Here is a 24578-nt window from a genome sequence, read left to right as displayed (position 1 = left end):
CGTGATCTTCATATATGGAGACGGCCACATGGTGGCGTCGACCATATTATGGAGATGTCCATGGAGCGTCGACCATATATGGTGGTGTGACCCGTCACAAGGCGTGGTGTCACGAGACTTGATGGGTCGACAACCATATTATGGAGATTGGAGGCGTTACCTGACTGACAGACGGACTGACGGGTTTCGCAGGTTTTAGTAATATGCGACCTACAGTCACTACTACTACTATTACTACTATACTACTAGTACTACTATGATGATGATGATGATAATACATACATGCATAGTGTTGATGTCAGCTAAGAGTACGTTCGGTAGGGAGGGGGCTGCAACTGCCCTGTCCCCTCGAATTCCAAAGCCTTGCTTTCTCTGCCTCCGTGTGTCTCCATTTCTCTCTCTTTTTCTATCTCGTCCAAACATCGGCAGAGCATTGCTGTCATCGTGCAGATGTACAGCGACGACACTGTTCTTTATGGGTCCACAAATACCCTGCATGGCAGCTGGACACCTGACACGAGCTCTACACAATCATTATAACCTGGTAAACCATCCCGGTCGTGTGCATTCACATTATCATGGCTCCAGACCGGTCTGCAGAAGACACGATGACGTGAATTCACACGACCGGAAGGTTTACCAGGACTGTTAATGAATTGTTGTATGTATGGGTTCAAAATGAAGCCGTCGACAGAGCAGTCGAGCAGAGACCCAAGGTCAAGAAAAGAGACGCTATAGAAACATTGTTCCACCACCATGACGAAGCATTTTTGCAGCAGTATAGCAAATGAAAAACTCTTGGTTCAGAATCTATGAAGCACATTTGTAAAAGAAGAAGGAGGAAAAAATGTATTTGTAGTACAATGAACACTGTGCCCTTGTGGAAAATGAAACCTTTTCTTTGACACTCTGCGCAGAGGCTGTTGAAATGGACCCGTATTATCATTGAATTAGTCCCAGTAAGACCTCTTAATCTCTCTGTTTCTCTCGGTCCCCTCCCTTCCTCATCCTTGTGTAATATGACATTATATCAGTGGATGATTTGAAAACTATTTAAATGACAATGCACCTCTTTATTAACCATTAGGATGTCTGTTCTTTTTAAACCAATCTGTGCCGATTTATCGTAATCTCCTGAATAGCTATTTAATCCATATGTGCCAACCATGAGATTTGCTCAAAGAGCATTAGTCCAGAAGTTATACGAATAGTTGTACCTAATGTAGCTTTCTCAGCTAGCCACCGCTAGTTTCCATGGAAGAAGCAGCTGAGGCCGAAATCCCCCAAAATCCGCGCACACGAGCGCGCACATGCAGTTTTGCCTCAGAATGAGGTAAGTGACCATGTTAGAAGCCTAATAAAACTTTAATCCGACCTTGCGAGTAATAATGGAGATGATGGCCCGGAGTGAAGCTATGAAATGGAAGGAAATCACTTCCGGATCAACAAGCGAGTTCACGGCTTTATAAAGAGAAAGCCTCACTCACCAGATTCCCTCCAGTGGCCACGAAAGGGAATGTGTTAAATTCCTGGGACCCGATTGCACTATGAATCCCACATTTTACTGGTTAAATTGTAACAAATATCGCTGTAGTTAGTAGCTAGTATGTGGTCAGCATTGTGGTGCTATGTATTAAATTCACTAAGCATGCAGTTTTCTAATTTACATGGTAAGTTTCAGAGATTCAAACCCTTTTCATTTTAAGCGCTTTCTGCTAAAAGGCTGCTTGTTTTGGAACATGTGTTGGTGTTTTGGACGACAAGGCCTTACCATGTGTGTGTGTGTGTGTGTGTGTGTGTGTGTGTGTGTGTGTGTGTGTGTGTGTGTGTGGGTGCGTGCGTGTGTGTGTGCCATGTGCTGTGCGGGTGCATGTTTGTACAGAATGTGAATTTAAGACTGCACTTTAACATGGTATGACTCACATGTGGGCGGAAAGAAAGGGCACAGTGAGTCTATCTGCAGCATAAGACTGTTTTGAAGAGACCTTTCAGCAGGTATTATACTGTCTCTACCGTCTCTTGCTCATCCATCCGTCCCTCAGTTGTTTTTGTCCTGTGCCTGTTTTATTATCCACTGACAAGCGACTTGGACACATTGTGCGCTCATTGGTTTGGCTTTTGCTTCGATATTGTGCATATATGCTGTACACTACAGTGTACAGTACTACATGCATGCACGATTATGGTTCGAGAATGGCTCAAGCATGTCGTCTTTTTCGAAGAATTGCTGAAGAAGCACTTATATTTGCTACTGTATGTAGACGTTACAGTCAGTAATCATTGATTAATTGATTGATTGACTGACAGTAAACACATAATGTAGATTGGCCTTCACTGGTTGATATAGAATATGAATGTGTCTGCCTTCTGAAAGGATAAATTCTCCCATTAATGAAATCCAGCATGGTTGATACATGTGTGCATTTTCTGTAGCACACACTTTACAACATGCATCACATCTGACCACTTGGAGTGGTCATAAAGGTGGGCCATTCACGTGCATTTTCAGAGCATGTTTAGTTTGTTTTTAATGTTTTGGTTTGGATCTTTTTCTTCTATTTCATCTTTACATGGTGTCAGTTTCATGTCAAGGACACCCACATTGATATGCTTCTGGTCACGATACCATGCCTATTGCCTATGCACAACATGTCCAAGCTCATCACGCTCACAACAACAGAGCCCAAAGTCAAATGTCCAACACACTCGTCCTCCAACATTAATTACACAGAGACGGACGATTAAAAAGGCTCAGTGGTGGAACGTTAACTGAGGTACTGTACGTACAATTGTTGGGAATCTTTACTTTACTGGATTATTTTACATTTTCTATTTTACTTTTGCTTCTACTTTAGTTACTAGTTTGTAGACTTTGTAGATTTGGATTATTATTGCAAAACATCATTAACCCACTCTCTGATTCTTTTCCGAGATTGCGTTTTTGGTCAAAACAAGCTTGCTTTATTCAGGTCCATAACCGTAGCGTTGCTGATGGCGGTTTATTCAGGTCCATAACCGTAGCGTTGCTGATGGTGGTTTATTCAGGTCCATAACCGTAGCGTTGCTGATGACGGTTTATTCAGGTCCATAACCGTAGCGTTGCTGATGGCGGTTTATTCAGGTCCATAACCGTAGCGTTGCTGATGGTGGTTTATTCAGGTCCATAACCGTAGCGTTGCTGATGGTGGTTTATTCAGGTCCATAACCGTAGCGTTGCTGATGGCGGTTTATTCAGGTCCATAACCGTAGCGTTGCTGATGGCGGTTTATTCAGGTCCATAACCGTAGCGTTGCTGATGGCGGTTTATTCAGGTCCATAACCGTAGCGTTGCTGCTGGTGGTTTATTCAGGTCCAAATTAATTTGTTAATTGATTAATACCTTGCAGGGAATGTGTTTGATGCCAATACTTTTGTACGGTTAAATTTAGAAATGTCTACATTGCAGTATTGATACTTTTACTTAAGTAAAACAATGCAGTACTTTGTCCACCACTTTGTCTGTTCTCCCCACGGCCTTCCGTCCTGCTTTCCTATTACTATTTTCAAGCTTTCCTATTACTATTTTCAAGCTCTCCTATTACTGTTTTCAAGTGGATTTTCATGGATCAAAGGTGTAAATACTGTGTACAGTATGCTCCAAAGGTAATTAAACAATCCCGGCAGTCACGGTATCTTGTCAATTATACTATAACGCGTGGAATGTGTTAATAACAAATCATAAAATCATGCTGAAATGTTGATCCACTCACAAGTATAGTAATCCAAATGTGACTGATGAAAGTGTGCGTGTGTGTGTGTGTGTGTGTGTGTGTGTGTGTGTGTGTGTGTGTGTGTGTGTGTGTGTGTGTGTGTGCGTGTGCGTGCGCGTGCGCGTGCGCGTGTGTGTGTGCGTGTGCGCGCACGCGGATGGAGGCGACATAACACATCAGACATTCACCACAGTCCCAGCATCCTGAACAAACTGTGTGTGACTGCTCTGGTCTGAATGGAGGAGGGGAATCAGGATGATTGTTGATTTTTAAAGATGACTTGAAGGGTATTTGTTTTTGGACAGGGGAGAGAAAGGGGGCGACAGACAGACAGACAGAAGGGTTGCGGGTTGGGATTCACCCCTGTGATGTAGTGGCCAGTAGGGCTGCAAAACCGCCATCTAGAACCAATAACCGAGCAGGTTTTTTTGTTTTAGTTTTTGACTATGTTGTACTTATTTCTTGTATATCAATGAATCCTCACGAAAACTTTTTATAAAAAAATTATAATAGGTGATAAATCTAGAAATCGATTAGTCTGATTAACCGCTTAAACCTGTATTATACTTTGTTGTACAATGGTGGCGTACAACGTTGTTGAATTGAAAAAGAAAAACGGAATCAATATTGATTTGAAGTCATATCGGCCAGCCCTGCTGTGTGTGGCATATAGTGGCTATAGGCTAGTATGTCTGTCTTCTCGTCACAGTTCTAAGAGTGTTTTGGTTGCAGTGAAAATGTCAAATCCCTTGTTCTTGAGGTCATACCATTTCTTTTTCACTGCCCTGCTTTCAAATAAAAGAAGTAGAATTTAATCTCGTCCGTTCCTCCAGTTGACATATTACACCGCGGTGTGTTACTCTCCCTTCTGGTCAAATGGAACCAAATTGACTCAGAGTGTGCAAATTTAAAGTCATGCGCACACGCGCACGCATGTACACACGGTCTCACTCTCTTTCCTCAAGTGTGGGTACATACATACATACAAGTCCCATTTTTGCCTACTCAAATTAACGCTCAAACCTTGTATAATTTACAACCGGAGATGTTTCTTGTCTTCCACCTCTATTTATTGTACTTACTTACTCTTACTGTACTGTACATCTGTGCTCTTAAAGCTCTTTTCATGATTAATGGCTCTAAGATGTACTCACTCACAACATGACTCATTGTCTTTTTTGGCCTGTGTGTGTGTGTGTGTGTGTGTGTGTGTGTGTGTGTGTGTGTGTGTGTGTGTGTGTGTGTGTGTGTGTGTGTGTGTGTGTGTGTGTGTGTGTGTGTGTGTGTGTGTGTGTGTGTGTGTGTGTGTGTGTGTGTGTGTGTGTGTGTGCGCTGCATGTGTCTGCTCCGTTTGCACAGGTTATATTATGAGTGCGGGGTCTTGTTGTTGTGTCGTGTCCAATCTGCCGTCTGTGCTGACACTGGCACAAAGGCCCATGGGAAATGTAGTCTAGTCTGTTTGTAGGACACACACCACCGCCGCCCCCCCGAACTCCCTCATACACTCCCCCTCCATCTCTGGTGGCTACAATCACTCAACGTGTCATGTTTTATTACTGGCAGGGGGAAGGGACAAACCAGATGAGAGGCAACCTGGTCCGTGTCATGGCAGTCAGACCCTCGTCCACAACAAGAAGTGCTCTGGATCTCTTACTTAACACATTTTATGAAAAGTAAAATAGCAGACCTACAAGCTCGTAGCACGCCACTCGGTGGCGCGCTATGAGCTCAACACATTGAGTGCCACCTGGTGGACTATAGTGGTGGTGCTTGGGTGCCATCGGATTAGAATCAGTTTTAGTATGACGCACGTACGGCTTTGGGTTCCATTTTGGATGCTAAATTATAAGCGTTGATGCTAGCGAGCTAAAATACGCCAGTCCTTATTGCTCTAGAAAACGCCAATGTTCCAATCGCCATCAAAAATGACCTCCGAACATCGACGATTTGTTCAAAACCACGGACAGTGCTGTAGAAAAGAGCATGCAAAGGCTGCGGCTAAGACATAAGCTAATGGCTATGGAGAAACAGGGCTGGTGAGGGCTTAGCAAGCCTCCGTAGCAACCAGAGCGATTCCAAAGATGAAACACAGCAGGGCTTTCTTATATACAAGCCTACTCGGAGAAATGCATGGAGTTCGATGGAGTGCCATGATTGTTTCCCCCCTATCATCAGGTATTACTAGGAGGAAGATTATATATATTTTCTTTTCAAAAACGTGTAGAAAGTGTTAAAATTAGGTTTTTGTGTCACCACCCCCACCAGTTCAGTTCATCAAGTATACCTGGTTTTCACTGTAGCACCACCCACCTGATCTTAAGCCACACCCACAGCTGCTGTTGTATGATAATAACCCAGGGACCGATTTTAGGCCCCTTTTACACGAGAATGGTGTTCATAGGAAACGGCTAAATAAAGTATGGTTTGCTGGGCTGCTTTTAGACGTGTTTTTGGGAGGTGAGTGACTCAACAAAGTGAAAACACCTTCCAGAGTGGAAATCTTTGAAAATGCCGTTTCCTCCTAACCTGACGCTGCCAGATCCAAGAAGCTTGCTACACACATTTGTTTCACAGCTGGGGAACATGGTTACTCAATACCGCCCCCATCTGGCAGAGTCAGGTTAGTTTCCTCCCGTCTCCATGTAAACAGGCGAAATGGTGAATCCGCAAAACTTGTGACATCATGGCTCGCCTGTGCTCACAAAGCATATGTTTATTACATTGATGCAGAGCCGCTAGCAGCCGTAGGTGATATTTGGACATCCTAGAGTCGATGTCCCACTTATCCTACACATGGGCTACAAATGTAGTGACTGGCGATGGTGAATGTAAAAGCATGACGTAAACAACAATCCTTGTGATAGGAAATAGAAGGAAACGGTGGTTCTTGTACTGTGTAGGTGCCTGGTCTATTTGGCAGTCGGTGAAAAGAAAGCAGGGGCTCACAACTTAGCGACAGGCAGGCAAAAAATACCACGTTTCGACTTATTTGGCACATTACAGCGTTTCTTTTTCATTGCAGCGTCCTTGTGTAAAAGCCCAATAAAAAAACGCAAATGGGACTTTGCCTTTTGTTTTCTCGGGAGCCCGTTCTATGTGTATAAGTGGCCTTAGTGTATCACTAAAGCGGTGTATTGACTCAAAGGCTTTCAGCTTTCAGGAAGAATCAGAAAATACACAGGGAAGACATATTTGCATATTATAACCACACCTGGGGGTCTATTAGAGTAATGTTAACTCCATGGACACAGAAAACAGAAAAAGTACAAAACTATGGCACCCCATCTTTAACCACTTAAACCCTCTATATGGTTGAGCGGAGTCTCCTGGGGCTCTGTACTAGTGTTATTGTGGCGAACGCGTTCGCTGAAAGCTCACAAGCTCACAAGCGCAAGGTGCACGTCTGGGCCATCACCATCCATCTTGCAGACCGTTCACCGTGTGTAATTCCCAGAAGAAACAGTCTCTGGTGTAGTGCCAGTGCAGTATATATATATAGGCCTATTTATATATTTTTATTTTTCTTCTCTCCTGCGGACTGCGCTCCAGGCCAGTGTAACAACTGGATGGGCTACAAATGCCGAACCTGCTGTATATGACCTATAGCTACACCACCGATTCAGAGCCTTCAGAGAACAGTGTGTCCACGCCATGGCATGGGCACTAAACAGCCCCATAACCAAACACCTTGGGGGTTAACCTCAGTCTCTCTCTCTCTCTCTCTCTTCCGCTCTCTCTCTCTCTCTCTCTTCCCCTCTCTCTCTCTTTCTCTCACTCTCTAAATTATTTAAAAAGATTTTTGTTTCTTTTTCAGTTCATTTTTTCAACCCCATTCCTTTATTCTCTCTCTCTCTCTCTCTCTCTCTCTCTCTCTCTCTCTGTGTCTCTCTCCCCCTCTTGGTGGAGCGTTAAGTGTATAATCAGTGATCTGGCGTCTAGATGCGGCCTCTCTCTTCTCCTCTCCTCTCCGAACACAAAAAAGATTGAATGGCCACAGCTTCTGTCAGAGCACTTGAATAAATTATTACCCAGCACACACACACACACACACACACACACACACACACACACACACACACACACACACACACACACTCTCCGGAGCTCCTTCAGGTCTTTTGATGTTGGATATTGATGATGGCGGGTTCATTGAATGCGTTCTGTTGTGTGTGGGAGTTATTGACCGCGTCCACTCGCCTCTCTGACCTGCAGTCTCTAAACGAGCCTTAATGTGCAACAGGTGCAGCATTGTTAGAAAACAGTTATTCAACAGCCACTCACCCACAGCTGCGTAATTGGTTGTTTGATGATTTTTCACATGTGCCGCGCAGCTTCAGGACTGGAATGACCTATACAGGCTCACATATGGGTCAATCTGGCCACCCATTTGTTACCATATTTTGTGTAGATACCAAGCCCCCAGAAAGGCTTGCCAACGCTGAAGCTGCGAGATGTAGTGGTGAAAGCTGGAACTGCAGGTGGGCCCCTGCATTTATCACGAGGAAACGCACGGTTTCACTTCCGCATTTGGACACCAACTGTTACAGATTACAAATATACTTCTTGTTGATTTTTAATATTAGATTCCTGCAGGCCTGATGCGGTAAGCGGCCCACCCATTTGGTACTCCCTGCAGCTTAAAAGAAGGACACCTTCTTTTTTGTGCCAACTCATTCCCAGGTCCGGCTGAGAGAAGAAGAGCTTAGAGGGGATAGAAACCTCGTTGTGAGGGAGGGCTGCTTTCTGCTGTGTTGTTGGTGTGGAGTATATTATAGGCCTCATGTGGTAACATGAAGAAGACTGCCCTGCTGGCATCAACACCCGCCCCTTAAACTCTGTGCCACCTTGTCACAGATTGATGCCAGCCAGTGTTGCCATGTCTGCTTATTATAAGTGACCTTGGCCTATTTAAAAAAAGAAAAGTTAAGTTCCCTGTAAATATTGGTATAGTTGCTTACTTGGGCTTGTTTCCTGATGTTCATTTCACTAGGTCTTTAAACTCTGTGCCACCCCGTCCGTCACAGACTGATGGCAGCTTCTCTTTGAGGGGACAGATTCAGGATGAGCAGGAGGACTACTGGGGGGCTAAGCAGCGCAGAGAAGCTGGAATTAGAAATGAGGGGAGGGATTGTGTTGTCTTCCTTTTCTCAGAAACACACAACAAAACTCACTCAGGCTCATCGTTCCAGTCTGCTGCACTCCCTCGCTGCTTGAAATGGCTGCTTAACCACTTTAGGCCTGACCTCGAAATAAATTTAAAAAAAAACGTCTAAATCCTCTAGTTTTCTGAAATAATTATTTTCACGATTTTTCAAAAATAGCAGCTATTTTTCAATAGCTAAATTATAACATAATGTTTAAAACACCAAAAGCGTTCCCGCCCAAAATGGGTTAACCACTTTAAGCCTTGATATGTCATACGGCGAACTTTGACAGTCTACAAAGCTCAAAGCGCGGCGCCTCACGGAGCGCTTTGAGCTCGTGCGTTCCATGTTGTAGATCGGCTGTTTTCACCTGCACACCACCTGTGCATACATTTGTATAAATGTGTATACATTTGATTTGATTCTCTATGTAACTTTCCTCATCTACCCTGGATTTGAACCCGGTTTCTGAATTATTTTACTATTGATAGCTCTGGGGATACATTGACCCATTTTTAAATCACAGTAACTATAACGGTGTTACTGAATAGGAAATGGTAACTATAGGTACGTGAATAGTTACCACACAAAGTATAGTTGCATTACAGTAAACGGGTTACTTTGTGACGTGTTAGTCATAACACTGGCCATGGCTATTTTTTGAGAATTCTCGCCACCCTAACGACATTCCCCAAAATGTGGTTGGTCGTTAGCATCAAGTGCTCCTAAATACATCCCCTCGCTCAGGCAGCCCTAGCTCTCGTCTTTAGCTTTGATGACAGTCAACTTAGTCAAGCCCTCAGGGTTAATTTTTAACCAGAGAGCCGTATCCAAGTAAAACCAAATGGACCTGTAGTACCGATGCACTCTGAATTCACAGCCTCGAGTGCTGTGGATATTAATGCTCCTTAAAACACTGGGCAATAAATAGTGACACAATTAAAGGCAAGAGAGTGTGTGTGTGTGTGTGTGTGTGTGTGTGTGTGTGTGTGTGTGTGTGTGTGTGTGCGTGTGCTTGTGCTTGTGTGTGTGTGTGCTTGTGTGTGTGTGCGTGTGCACGCTGGCGATGTAAAAAAAAGTCAAGTAATGGCCCATATATATCGGTCAGGCTTTACATTTAGGTTTGGAAGCCGCTGTGTTGTTTCATACCACTCTCGCTGCATGGCATTTTATAATACTTACGCATTCACATTTTAAATATTTATCGATGCTCTTATCCAGCTGTATAAAACGTAGTCTGGGACATCATGAGGTCTGCTTTCTATCCCCAGAGTCTAAACTAAACGTGGAGGAGAAGCGGCATTCGCCTTTTTTTTATGCACCACATACAGTACAGTATCTGGAACAAACTCCCGGAAATGTGCAGGTCTGCTGGCCTTTACCACTTTCTCAGCTCTTTTCAATGAAACCTGAATGCTTTTTCTGTTTTGTCGCTGCCTTTTACTGAGGTTTTTGATTAATCTCTTGCATTTCTATCGGTTTTATTTTTGGCATAATCTTATTTTCTATTCTCTCTTAAATAGTTGTTTTGTATTCAAGTGCTTATTTTGCTCTTATGGGGGTCCATCCATGGCACAAACATCTTTTCAAATTGGAACCACTGATCGTTCAGCCGACCAATTTACAATATACTCCGTTTGCTTGGTGAAAATTACTAAATAAATCCCTAGACAACATGAATCGCCTCTGCGTGTACTGTAACTGCAACAGATATTCCCTTGAAATATATTTTCCATGGATATATTTAGCAATCATTGTCCGCATAGTCGCATACATTTCTTTCAAGCCATAAAGCAGACACAATAATGCTGTGCATGTGTTGCTATGGTGATAAACTGTAATACGTGTTATGTCTCTGTTACACAAGCACTATTGATTGAACCCAAACATGCACCTCACACCCACATAGTGTAAACCACTGTTTCACAAACAGTGGGTCACGCCTTGGGGCCCATGTCTGGGTTGTAGACCAATTTCTATGGGTCGCCACGAGGAAATATCCTCCATGAACTTCTGGTCCAAAGGCGAGAGCTCTACCAACTGAGCTACCCGGACACGGCAACTAACTAACTAAAGGTTTCAAATAATTGTTGTGGGATAACAAGTTAACATTTCACCTGTGAGATGTAATGGAGCAGAAGAATACTATAGTATTGAAACATGTATATACCTCCAAATTACAGTAAAGTATAGTATAGTATAGTTCCAGTGGTTCTAAACCTTTTCTGGATCAGGGCCCACTTGAAAATCTCGAATGTGTTATATTATCATTACAAATAGTCATGGCAATTATTTGGGGGCCTACTTGCAATACCCTCACGGCCCACCACCGGGCTCCGCTGGGGTCCACACAGTGGTTGAGAACCACTGCTTCTACACCACTGCAGTGCACTCACACAGACACTATTGAACACGCTCTCGCACAAGACTCCCCCAGACAGTGTTAAGTAAATATGGCTAGACGTTGTTTCATAAGAATGCATAATTAAAGAGTGTAAAAGTGGTGAGATGTGGAGAGCGTCTGGCAGAGACACTGCCCTTCAGACGTCTGAAACAACACAAAACCAAGGAGATGATGAGGAGTCGTGTCCTTGTTTCGTGCATTTTAAGCCTAATAAGACAGATTCCCACGTTTTTTGTTGCTGAGGCCTTTTCGCCAGTTCCACTCTTATCCAGAGCAGCTTAACAATGTCTCAAAGCTCCATGAATATTTGTCAAACAACAAGGGGGTCAAGAGTTCAAGGAATTAGAATGGTAGGAGAACAGGATTATGTCTACACGCTCGCACGCACGCACACGCACCCCCACACACGGTAAACGGGATAACAAGTTAACAACATGGACAATAATGTGTGTTGTAGCACACTCAGAGCAAGAGAGACAGAGAGAGATGGGGGGGGGGGGGGAGAGATATGGATCGATTGATTGATTGATTGATTGATTGAATACTTAACAGTTGCAAAAAAGTACAGACAATAAACAGTGGGAGGTAGTTTCTTTCAGCAAGACTTGGCTAGGTCCAGTTGTACATTACAGAATGGTGCTCTTTTATGGCGGATGGGGATGAGGGAGTGTGGGAGACAGAGGGAGGGAGCCTATTTCACCCACGCACACAACAGGTTATTATAGTTAACTAAAACTAAATAAAATAAATAAATAAATTCACATTTTCGTTAACTGAACTAAATAAAAACTAGAAAAGGAAAAGAAAAACGAGTTTTTATTACACAATACTTATTCTGGCCCTTTTCAATTTAAGGGCAGAAAAAACTAACACCGAAATAAAAACTAAACTAAGCGTTGTCACAAAAATAAAAAATAAATAAAACGCTAGCAAACGCGCTCTAAAAATGAACTAAAACTAAACTAATGAAAAATGCACAAGTATTATAACCTTGACACTTGACAGTCACAATGGCAAATGCTGGGTGCCAAAACTAGAGCCGGACCGATACCAGAATGTTGAGTCTGAGTCCGAATCCGAGAGTCTGATTACCGATATTGTGTAACATAAATTTGGAAAAACATCTGTCCCATCTGAATAAAACAAATATGCTGCCTAGAAAATATTATCATTTCTGTCGGGTGGATCCTTCATTTGTCCAAAACTGTTACTTTTCAAGATTCCAATAAAATAAATCTGCTACCTTATGATCCATAATTTACGAGAAAAAGAAAACACAGTTAAAATATGGAGATAAGAGGTTTCTGCCCGACAACTGTTTCCAAAGTTTTGACTGTGGAAGTGCTGCTTACGCACGCACGCATGCACAATTTATTCCACCCCGAGCATGCTTGATGCCCACAGGGATATTGGGAAGCGGTGCAATGCAATGTTATGTACTGTATCAGTTGATTTTCAGCCTGCTTTGGCTGCTGCAGCTTTTTATTATTTCTCTTTTTATGAATGGAATACATTGGCACAAGTGGAACACACTGGACTGTGGGAGCCATGGTAGTCGTTGTCACCTCTCCTCGTCGCCAAAACAAACGGCTTCGTGGCTGTCGCCTAGGACCGCTCACATCACCCTCGGGGGGGGGGGGGGGGGGGGGGGGGGGGTTGGGTGGTGGCACTGCCAAGGCCAGCCTTCATCTAGGCATGTAGCTGTGTGTGTGTGTGTGTGTGTGCACGTGCCTGCATGCGTGCGTTTCAGTGTCTTGTACTTCCATCCCATGCTTAATTGTGTCTATAGGGCTGTCACGATTACATTTGTTGATTTATTGTCACACAAATAATTGCCATTGTTAATTTAATTGTGTTGTTGGTCTTGAACTTATGAATAAAAATGTCATTTTTGCCATTTAGATGGAGATACCGTGCTATACCATACAGATTGGTCCACTGTGACCCCCAGGGTTATCCCCGTCAGGGTGGCGAGGGTCCGTTGTACGTGTTCGCCCATGGGTCCCTTCCTTTGTGACACAAAGGGCAAGGGGAGGAAGCACGCGCTGTAAACAGGCTAGGGACAGGGGGTTGCATGCACCCTCATAAAACTAATTGCTTGTGTGTGCGTGCGTGCACAGGGTCTGTTTGTGATCAGTGTTATTGCCAGCTTGGCAGTCGCTTGTGTTCCTACATCTATTAGTCACCTCCCCTAATTAAAGCAATAATTGGCCCGAATAGACAGAGGCATTGCTCATCTTTTATGGAGTGCATGCATTAAAGGCGTGGTGAAATGAAAAATACGTTTTTCACACTTTTAGACCATATCCGTGGTCATCATATGGGCATACCTAACAATGGATGCCAAAAAAATTGGCAAATTAGAATTTTTGTGTATTTATATATCAAAAGTCCATAAAATCAAATTTTTATTACTTCCTGAAAACGAAAACATACTGCGTGATGACGTGTCGAGGCCCACATCGATAAAAGCCATCATATCTTGCCTTATTTCTCGATGGAAAACCTACATTGCTGAAGTAAATAATATTGCATCACTGTAGTTTAGTTTGTATTCAACATTGACAAATCATTTGCAGTAAATGAAGGAAAAACATCTACTTCCCGTTCCCAAATATAGTCAAGGAAAAACAATACCTAAATTATTAAGCTGTATAAATGAGAAAATAAATAGTTGCGGGAAGGGGAGGACATTGCTTTTTAGCATTTAGTGTTTCCTTACACATCTGGTGACATTGCCGCCTCTTTCGGGTGGAAACCATTATGTCCAGAACTGTTACTTCAAATTAAAAAGCATCAAAAGCAGCAGATGGATAGCAGATGCCCATTTGCTACTTTGGTGGTGTTTTTGTGTGACGCTGTGGTATGATCCAGTAATAGGCCATTAAAAACAACACAACAACTGTTTGTGTGACGCTGTGGTATGATCCAGTAATAGGCCATTAAAAACAACACAACGACTGAAAAGTAAAAATATGGAGAGAGTTTTTTTGCCCGACAGTAGCGAGCAGCTCGGTAATAAACGGAGCTGCATTATGTTTGGTTAGATGGAAATCTCATGGCTGTCATGTAAGTTTCACAATACAACAGGAAATTACTTTCTGTTCCTGATTGACAGTGGGGGGGGGGGGGGGGGGGGGGCAGATTGTATTTTCTTTAGCTGTCCTTGTCTGTCCATATGGCTCCCTATCTCAATGAGGAGATATGTGTGGTCACTGTGCTTTGTTGCAATGCGTCTTTGTTTAGCATCTTTTAATTTTAACGAGATGACAGATTTATATACTTTGTAAATCATCATTTAACCACTTAAAACCCAAGGTATCCCAATCGTGTCAATGTAAATACGAGGCCATATTCGCCGTGCATAACTCTCTGAAATAGGGTTTAAGACAAAGTGGTTAATTTAATTTAGTCAAAAATGGTTATAAAGGCCAGTCCGCACCAGGGCACCTGTCTGCAACTGGTAAGTGCAACTGGTTGCAAGTTGTGACTAGTTGCATTGGTGTGGACTGGGCTTAGTTACTTTAGTTATTTATTTATTTTCTTTTTTACATTGCCCTCCGGTTGGCATCATTTCATTTCCACAATATTATTAAGGGCCACTTAGCTGGAAGGTGTTTCTTCCTTTGGAGGATCTGCAGTCCTTACCTTATAGCATCTTTTGACATATTAATGGTGCGTAAATATGTAAACCTTTCCCCAAAACTTTTATGCTTGGCGTTTAACCGCTTAAACCATGCAAGGAGCATTCACCAAAAATAGCCGATCTGGTATTTTCGGTGAAGATACTTTGTGTACCGTATAGGCTGAAAAAGAACGCACCCGGTACAGTTTAACTCGGGTCCGTTTTACTATGTAAGTACAGAGGGTCTTAACCCATTCTGGGCGGGAACCCCTTTTGGTGTTAGCATTATATGCTTTAGCTATTGAAAAATAGCAGATCTACAAGCTCATAGCGCTCTACGAGCTTATAGGTCTGCTTTTTTTGATAAGGCCTGTACACACTGAACAGCATGGCACTGTGGCACTGCTACAAATCACAGCCTTCCAGAAGAATAGTTCAGCCAAAACGAGTTCAGAGTCAAACTAAGTCAATCTCTCTCTCTCTCTCTCTCTCTCTCTCTCTCTCTCTCTCTCTCTCTCTCTCTCTGTCTGTGTGTTTTGTTGCTACCGTTTGCATCACCCTTTTCCTTTTATCTTTGGTGAATTTGATTTTGAGGGGGGGGGGGGAGATGGGTCACAGAGAGACATAACTTGCATATCTCAGAATGCCCCCCAGCAGTGTGCGTGTGTGTGTGTGTGTGTGTGTGTGTGTCACCGGAGTGTTTCTTGTGTCCTATAGCATGTCTCTATCTCTCTCTCTCTCTCTCTCTCTCTCTCTCTCTCTCTCTCTCTCTCTCACACACACGCAGGCGCGTACGCACATGCAAATGTGCATTTATTACCCACATATCCAAGTATGTGTCCAACTTTATCGAAGTTTGTGAGACACGCATGCAAGCACACACACACGTACTGTACGCTGGCAGACATACTAAGTCACAAACACACACACACACACACACACACACACACACAGAGTGCAGTGTGTGTACTCACTGTACTGTATGCACAGTACGCAGCAGAAACGCAGATGTAACAGATGTACGGCTTGTACGCTGTACGGTACATACAGTACTGTACCATGCACAGTGGTGCAGAGAGTGCTGTAGAGGTGTCATATCATATGGAACACACACACACTATGTATAGCGGCTAGGTGTCACATAATACTGTATGGAACACGCACACACTCACGACCCCTCGGTGGGTGTGTGTAATTGGGAACCTCAGAGGAGGAGGAGAGAATTCGATCTGGCGGCTGAATTAATTCTTCCTATCTTTTATTCCGCTGTCCTCGTTCGGGGGGTTGGTCTGATCCCTGCTAATGGGTTCATGGAGAGCACTGGATCAATTCACCTCACCGAGGGGAGGGAGAAATGTTGAGAGATAAGAGACAGACAGAGATGGAGAGAGAGAGACAGAAATAGGCCTAAAGGTGGAGAGAGAGAGAGAGATGGAGAGAACGAGATATAGACAGAGAGGGGGAGAGAGAAAAAGTGGGAAGAGAAAGATGGAGAGAGAGAGGATCGACAGACTGAGAAACGAGAGGCAGTGAGGTGGGTGGCCAGAGATGTTGAAGAGGTGATTTGAGAGAGAGGGAGAGAAAAGACATGATTGAATGCTTACACACACTCTGTGTGTGTGTGTGTGTGTGTGTGTGTGTGTGTGTGTGTGTGTTATCGTAATGGTAGGGACCCCAGGGTGACCCTGATTAATCTCGGCCACAATGAATGAAGAGCCTTTCAATGAGGGGAGGAATGGACCTGGCTGAACGTGTCGATATGAAAACACACGATGACACATACTGCAGCGCATGCTAATGAGAGAGCTAGCCCATGTAGCAAACCCCTGACCGGAGGGACCGTTTGGATAGAAAGGGCCTATAGGGACCGCCTGTTTCCATTGCGGTATCGATGTATTCAATTCATCAACATGGCATAAAAGATTAAGGCAAAAATACATGTCATCGATAAACAGGAGAAAGGAAGAAAAAAACGCCGTCAGTGAAGTGACACCTCCTTTTGATATGGATTTACATTTACCTCCCCTTGTGGTCTGCATCGGAGATGATCAATTGTCTTCCGGTTCTAATTTATCTAGACTAGAACCGCTACTGAAAAATATCTATTTTCGACTTTGAAACCCCAATAAAAAATGGCAAAAATAGCAGACAAGCTTCAGGTATAGATATGCTTTCTTTTTTGGAAAAACAAAATGAAAGTATAAGTTGTGGGTTCCCAGAACTCAGGGTTGGCACCGCCTCCTGAGCAGGGCCCAAATGAGCTTTTGAGGACCGAGTCATACTGTAAGCGCACGGAAACAAACCCAAAACCTGTGAAATATGTTAAAGAAATTGCACGGCATGTCCTGATTGGTGGAAATCACCCTGCATACAGTATATAGTGTCGTGGAAATTTAGGGATAAACATCTAATAATACTCCAAGTTACAAGTTACAGTTTGGTGCTGTTCGGCTGTTTGTTTACGTACTAGTACTTTTCACCCTGCATATAGACACATTCAGCTGTAGTATAGTACCTTTCACCCTGCATATAGACACATTCAGCTGTATAGTACTAGTACCTTTCACCCTGCATATAGACACATTCAGCTGTAGTACTAGTACCTTTCACCCTGCATATAGATACATTCAGCTGTAGTACTAGTACCTTTCACCCTGCATATAGACACATTCAGCTGTAGTACTAGTACCTTTCACCCTGCATATAGACACATTCAGCTGTATACTAGTACCTTTCACCCTGCATATAGATACATTCAGCTGTAGTACTAGTACCTTTCACCCTGCATATAGACACATTCAGCTGTAGTACTAGTACCTTTCACCCTGCATATAGACACATTCAGCTGTATACTAGTACCTTTCACCCTGCATATAGACACATTCAGCTGTAGTACTAGTACCTTTCACCCTGCATATAGACACATTCAGCTGTAGTACTAGTACTTTTCCAGGTTCGTTCCCGTCGCCAGACGGTGAGATAAGGCCCAGAATAGCCCAGCTTCTAGAGGTTTGCTATTTTACGTCATACGACCGCCGAGAATAAATTAGTCTGAGGCTCTTCTGTGCTGTCCGCCGGACAGTCCTAACCTATTATCTCTCTATAAATCTACCTGTCCAATTTAATCCCCGCAATTAGCCTCAGCTGTTAATGGCCATCATGTCCTCGATCGCTGTGTGTGTGTGTGTGTGTGTGTGTGTGTGTGTGTGTGTGTGTGTGTGTGTGTGTGTGTGTGTGGTGCATTGAGGCTGTACTGTCCCCTGTCATTATGGTCCATTATTAAATTATCTAATTTCTGACTAATGGTTTGCTTCTTCATTCAACGATGGTTTTTACTTGCTCGCTCTTCCTTCTATGCTGTGTGTGTGTGTGTGTGTGTGTGTGCGTGTGTGTGTGTGTGTATGTGTGCGAGCGTGCACGCTTGTGTTAAACTGTACTGTACTGTATGTACCATCTTTGGGCAATGGAGTCTATTTTAGGCCTTCTGTATTTCCGAGACTGTAGTTAGTTCAGCGTGGAGAGTTGTTATTGTCACAGCATGCACACACACACACACACACACACACACACAGAGGGAAGGATGCGTGCGTGCGCAAGCACATACGCATCTTCAGTAATCAGTATCCGTCAGAGTTTGAAAGGTTGAAACACTTCACTAAATCATTGTTCTCTTTCTCTTCATTCCTCCGTTTGTTCCTCTCCTGATCTCCGGTTAACCCCTCCCTCCCCTCCCCCATGACCTCCATGCCTTCCTCTCCTCTACCATCATCTAGTAGTCTCCCCCTACCCCCCACCATCATCTAGTCTCCCCCTACGGCCTACGTGTTTATCTATAAGTTCTCCATGATTATTATTATTATTATTATTGTTCAAATTAATTGAATCGTTAATAGAAATACAAGGTAATATATGCATGCAGAAGACATTATAATGCTCAACATATTTGTATTTCTTTGTTTGTTGTTGGTGCTGCTGCATAATTTTAGCCTTTTTCAAGCATCACTTTGTTAATAGGTGAATTTTGTTATACATAGGGGCACTTAATTTGAAAAATTAAGTGCCCCCTTTGGAAAAAAGTATGCCCCCCCCCCCCTGCTGATTTGTGCCTGGAGACGCCACTGTATGTCACATTGCGTCGTTTAAAGCTTTTTTTTCTCAAGACACAAAAAAATGTGTTTAAAGGTAGTACTAGTAGCCCTGTTTGTGCAGTCTATAGGTCTAGGTCTAGCGGTCTACTTGGTGCAGGTAGTAGTCCTGAGGGTGGTTGTATTCCACTGGCTAACCTTCTTTTGTCGCAACAGTTGCTGCTGTGTTTGCACATTGTTGTATTTCTCCCAATACTGTAGGTATATGGGAGTATTCTTTTGGTCGTTGGTCATAGTTTCAAACTCACTTTGGGGTGTGTGTGTAATCTGTGGGAAGTATGTGTCTCTGATGCCTTGTTATAGTGGGCTGGTTGTTGTGGTAGAGTAGCTCTCTTTACACCACATTCTGTGTGCAGCGGGTCCATAGTCCGTCTTCCCTCGGGAGCGGGGTCTGTCTCCTCACTCTCCCCTCAGTTCCCACTCATCTCCCATCTCTCAACCTTTGACCCCCTACCCCCTCCTCCTCCCCAAGCCCTCCCTATACTCCCTTGACCTGATGTCCTCCTCCTTTCTCTCTCTCCTCTCCTGATCCTTCAACTCCCTCCTTCACTGACTCACTGCTATTCCTCTTATTAAGCAGGCTGTGCAGTGTGGAGAACAGCACCACAATCTGTCTCCCTTTCTTAGGATCCGGTCTGGGTTTAAAAAAAAGTGTTCTTTATTGTGCCAAAACACAATATCTCGCCTGATTATTAACAGAGTTAATTGACTGAATAAACAGGCATTTGTCTCATTCAAAATACATGATTTGTGGACCTTCCAGATTTGTATTTGAGTACCCCTGAACTAAACTAAACGTACTAAACTCATGCTACAGTGACCATTTCCCTTTCACAACCCCCCTGTCCACAGCCCTCCTATAAGACACAGACAAAAAGAAAATTCACCATCAAACTCTTTAGTAACAGCCAGTACGGCTTTATGTCTGGAAGATCAACCACACTTCAACTTCTTACAGTTCTTGATAAATGGTCAGCATCTTTAGATAGAGGACAGTCGGTTGACTGCATTTATATGGATTTCCAAAAAGCTTTTGATAAAGTTCCCCATAAGAGACTGGTGTCAAAATTAAGGTCTTACTTTATAGACAACAGAGTTATAGGTTGGGTACAGGACTTTCTCAGTAACAGGAAACAAAAGGTGGTGGTTAATGGAGCCACTTCAGATTGGAAGTCAGTGACCTCTGGAGTCCCACAGGGATCTGTATTGGGACCTGTACTTTTTGTTATTTATATAAACGATCTACCAAGTGAGATACAATCCGACGTCTACCTTTTTGCGGACGACACAAAAATATTTAGAACTATAGTCAATGACACAGACACAGCACAACTCCAAGCAGACCTCCAAAGTACCAGCAATTGGTGTGACAGGTGGCTACTGAAATTAAATCCAGATAAATGCAAACAGTTGCACATTGGGAGAAGAACTGACAACTTGGCTAATTATACAGTTGGAGATCTAGTGATTCATCAAGTAGAGGAAGAAAAGGATATAGGGGTGGTGGTTGATAGTTCACTAGAATTTGAAATACACATCTCTGAAAAAGTAAAAAAGGCAAACTCCATGTTGGCGATAATAAGAAGAACCTTTTTAAATTTACGAAAAGAACTATTTATTCCGTTATATAAATCCTTGGTGAGATCACATCTTGAATTTGCAAGCTCAGTCTGGTGCCCCTACAAAATCAAATACATAGAGAAAATAGAGAAGGTTCAGAGAAGGGCTACTAAACTAATACCAGGGTTGAAAGAAAGGTCATATGAAGAAAGGTTAAGACACTTACAGTTACCAACGTTAGTGTACAGGAGGCATAGAGGAGATATGATCGAGGTCTATAAACTTGTTCACCAGATATATGACTTTACAGCCGAGCCTGTTGTCCATTTTTGGGACAGCAGGTATGAGTTGAGAGGGAATTCTCTTAAACTCTTACCACTAAATTGTCACTCAGAAAAGAGAAAGAATTTCTTTACACTTAGAGCTGTCAGAGCATGGAATACACTTCCGGAGGAAGTGGTCCAGGCTCCTTCAGTCAATACTTTTAAGAATAGACTTGACAAATTTTGGTCAACAAAAGGTTTTTTGTATAACTATAGGGCTGGCTTGTAAGGTCATAGACTGGTAAATAGTAAATACAGGACTTGAAAGAGTATTATGTATAACTAAGATATAAAAAAAAAAAAAACAAAGAGGGCGGGTCCACATGAACTTGGTTGTTTTTAAAGTGTAAAAAAGAATAAAAAAGGAATACGAAAGTATTTATGTATGTATGTACTTGTGAATTTTAAATATGTATTTATGTCTGTTGTGAGTCTGGCGTAGAGGATTTCATCCTGTGCTGGAAATCTTTTCAATAAATTTCAATAAAAATTTCATCGTGAGTTGTAGTGACGTCCAATTATATGAAGTTAGGTTGAAATTGGGTGAAGTCGTCCTCGTAAGCCTCGTCCTGCCAAGACGTGTCAGTCGTGATGTTCTTATTGTGCTTCATTCCATGTGACTGCGCTGTGCTTCCCTCCGGCGACTGAAATGTCCCCTCGCGTTATCAATAAATGCATGTCTCATCATATCTTAAAAAGAGTACTCACTTTTTGTTACATGACTATTTTTAAATGGCCCGAAACATGTACTTGTACTGTATAGGGGCCGAAGTGGTTACTGTATTGTGTAGTACTAATACATAATCAAAGTAACTAATGACAAAAGTTTTCAAATAATTGTAGTGGAGTCAAAGTACAATATTTGCCTCTGAAATGTAGTGGAAGTGGAAGAGGTGGGCGGAGAGTTGGACCTGGAGATGAAGTGATATATATGTCACTTCAGCTATCACTTAGTGATATGTCACCTTCATGACATATCACTTAGAACCCGGGTCCTATAAGTGATACGTCTCATCGCATCATATCAATAAATAAATGTCTCATCGTATCTTATCTCGTCTCTCCCTTCCCTTCTCTCCATTAAAGCTGGTGGGCGGCGAGTTTGACCTGGAGATGAACTTCATCATCGCGGAGGCGGAGAGCATCGGCTGCATGGTGGAGCTGCTGTCCCACTGCCAGGTCACCTGCCAGGCGGAGATCTGGAGCATGTTCACGGCCATCCTGCGCAAGAGCGTGCGCAACCTGCAGACCAGCACCGAGGTGGGCCTCATCCAGCAGGTGCTGCTCCGCATGAGCTCCGTGGACGACATGATCGCAGGTAAAACCCCTTTTTGGGGGGTCTTTTTGTTTGTTTTTTGAGCGGTGCTATTATAGCCACTCCAACATGTGACCTTGTTGTGTGTGTAGCGAATATTCGTCCAGCGGAACTATTCGGCCGAATAGGAATTCGGTACTCGGTTCGGTTTATATTAGAGCCGAAAACCGAATAGTCAAAGAAGGTTCAAGGTTCTTTATTATTTGTCTCCCGGGGAAGACATTTGTCTCAGACAAAAGGCCCGCATGCAAGCGTAGCGCTTATGTCCATGTTGCCGCAGAGCAGAGCCAAAAATAGTGCGACCGCCTCCTTCAGAAGCTAGCAAGAAGCTAGCAAGAAGAAGAAGCGGGGTTACCTTTCGTAACCTATACTGTTTTGTTGTGATCACAATGTAATCATGTATTTTGCCATCATCATGTAGCTCTGCAACGAAGGCACGGCCATGACAGCAATGGTACAACAAAAAAAAAATATATAATATTAATCATATTCGGCTATTCGGTTTTCGGCCAACAATTTCCCATTCGGTGCATCCCTATACTATATGCATTATTAATCCGCCCCCCCTGCGATGTCATGTGGGTCAATACGTCATCATCAGACATCATCATCACCACACAAAAAGAAAATGCCGGGGACTTGTTTCCATTGTGGTCCTACTGTATGTATTCAATAAATCAACATACTGTAGTATCCAACAAATACAAACACTATACTGTAAGTGTATATACAAAAGTGATGGGATCATAACATTTACCTACCGGTCTCCTGATAATTTTTTTTTTTGAAAGAAACCAGTGTTAAGCATCCGTTAATGGGTGGTGTCAGGGCATTCCACTTTGCGGTGGCAGAGCAGTACAATGAGACCTTTCCCCATGTCTGTTCTAAATGTGGGTGGCACCAGATCGCTGTCGCTCCCTCTGGTGTTGTGGTTGTGTGTGTCACTCACTTTGGAGAAGTATAGTTCGACGGGCATGAGAGTATTGAGGGTGCTGTCTGAAAACAAGGCATCAGGCATGCCCTCGGAAGCAGGTTTGAGACCCGGTGAGGCGTGCCCGTGGCCCGAGCAAGGCGCCATCGGAGCAAGGTGCCCGCTCAAGACCTGCTTCTGCCGACTCGGCAGCGTTCAATTTGCATACTGATGGTCAGTCAGCCTCACCACTGAACCCACTGCACTGTGCTTCAGTCAGCCTGGACAGTGTGGCTTCACCACTGAACCCACTGCACTGTGCTTCAGTCAGCCTGGACAGTGTGGCTTCACCACTGAACCCACTGCACTGTGCTTTTGTGCAGCTTCATTCACAAAACTGCGCACACAGTGGCTTTCTTTCAATAGCTAAATATTGGACGGGGAGGGGATGCTTTATTAGATTCCGTCTCGTTTTAAGATGGTTTCTTTGGCAGTTTCTTCTGCTGGTGTTTGAGAGAGGACAGTGGCGAGAGACAGGGACGTGAGAGAGTGAACAAGAATCCACATTATCAAAACCGTTGGTGTTGGTGTGGTAGATTCGAACCAACATTTATACATTTATACAACGTGCAATCAATCTGTATCTGTTTGCATGAGCGAGTGCCAGTCTATGCCCCAGTTTGCTCACTCAAAGAAGCGCCACCCCATGGCTGAATTTGGAACTACACTGTGTGAAAAAGCTGTGTGAAATCTGCCTAGCTCACTAGGCACCGACTGTAGGTTTCTTACAATCTAACAATTATAATGCATTTCTGAAAATAAATGTATTTTATATCAAATAAATACATGTCTTATAAATATTATATATTATATATAAGTATGTTAATGTTTTAGACTATACAAAATTGGCCAAAAGACTCACAGGAAAGTTAAGAGAATCAAAAAAATAAAATAATACATGCACAGTAACTGTGTTAATGTATCCATTGGTAACTCTGAGAGTGTATATAACCAAATGGTACACTAAGGGTCCATTTGTTTATACTTTACTTGTACACTCTCAGAGTTATGAGTTGTCACTAAGCTGTGTACCGATGGATTATTCCAAGGTGACATACAGCAGAATTCTCTCTGTAGACTCAGTAAATATTATTCAGTAAATAGCGTGTCCGTGTGTGTGTGTGTGTGTGTGTGTGTGTAAACGTGTGTGCGCATGCGTGTGCGTCCGTGTGTGTGTTTACACAAAGCCTATGAAATGTAGAGAGACCAGCACATTCCAAACAACATCTCCGTCAGGTGGTAACCTTGTAATGTACAGTATATCCAAAACTAGCAGAAGTAGCAGATCCACGAGCTCAAAACATGTCGTGTCGCTTCGCGCCACGCTTCCGAGTTTGTGGATC

At 43.2% G+C, this 24578-nt stretch overlaps 1 protein-coding gene across 4 annotated transcripts in view; it reads left to right on the top strand.

Annotated features, from left to right (window-relative positions):
• Positions 1-24578, top strand: part of LOC308327093 (neurobeachin-like) — a gene marked incomplete at its 5' end in the record, with an annotated part of 182914 nt that overhangs the window by 34589 nt on the left and 123747 nt on the right. For all 4 annotated transcript variants that reach the window (XM_080780237.1, XM_080780238.1, XM_080780235.1 and 1 more), the window contains one exon: positions 22037-22268. In XM_080780237.1, coding sequence (XP_080636363.1) covers positions 22037-22268 — 232 coding nt within the window. The remainder of the gene's footprint in view (positions 1-22036; positions 22269-24578) is intronic.

Source organism: Protomyctophum bolini (genome assembly GCF_963924005.1).
Source record: "Protomyctophum bolini genome assembly, chromosome: 13".
Taxonomy (NCBI): Eukaryota; Metazoa; Chordata; class Actinopteri; order Myctophiformes; family Myctophidae; genus Protomyctophum; species Protomyctophum bolini.
The sequence above is the reverse complement of the archived record's forward strand: the minus strand, read 5'-3'. Positions and strand labels throughout refer to the sequence as shown.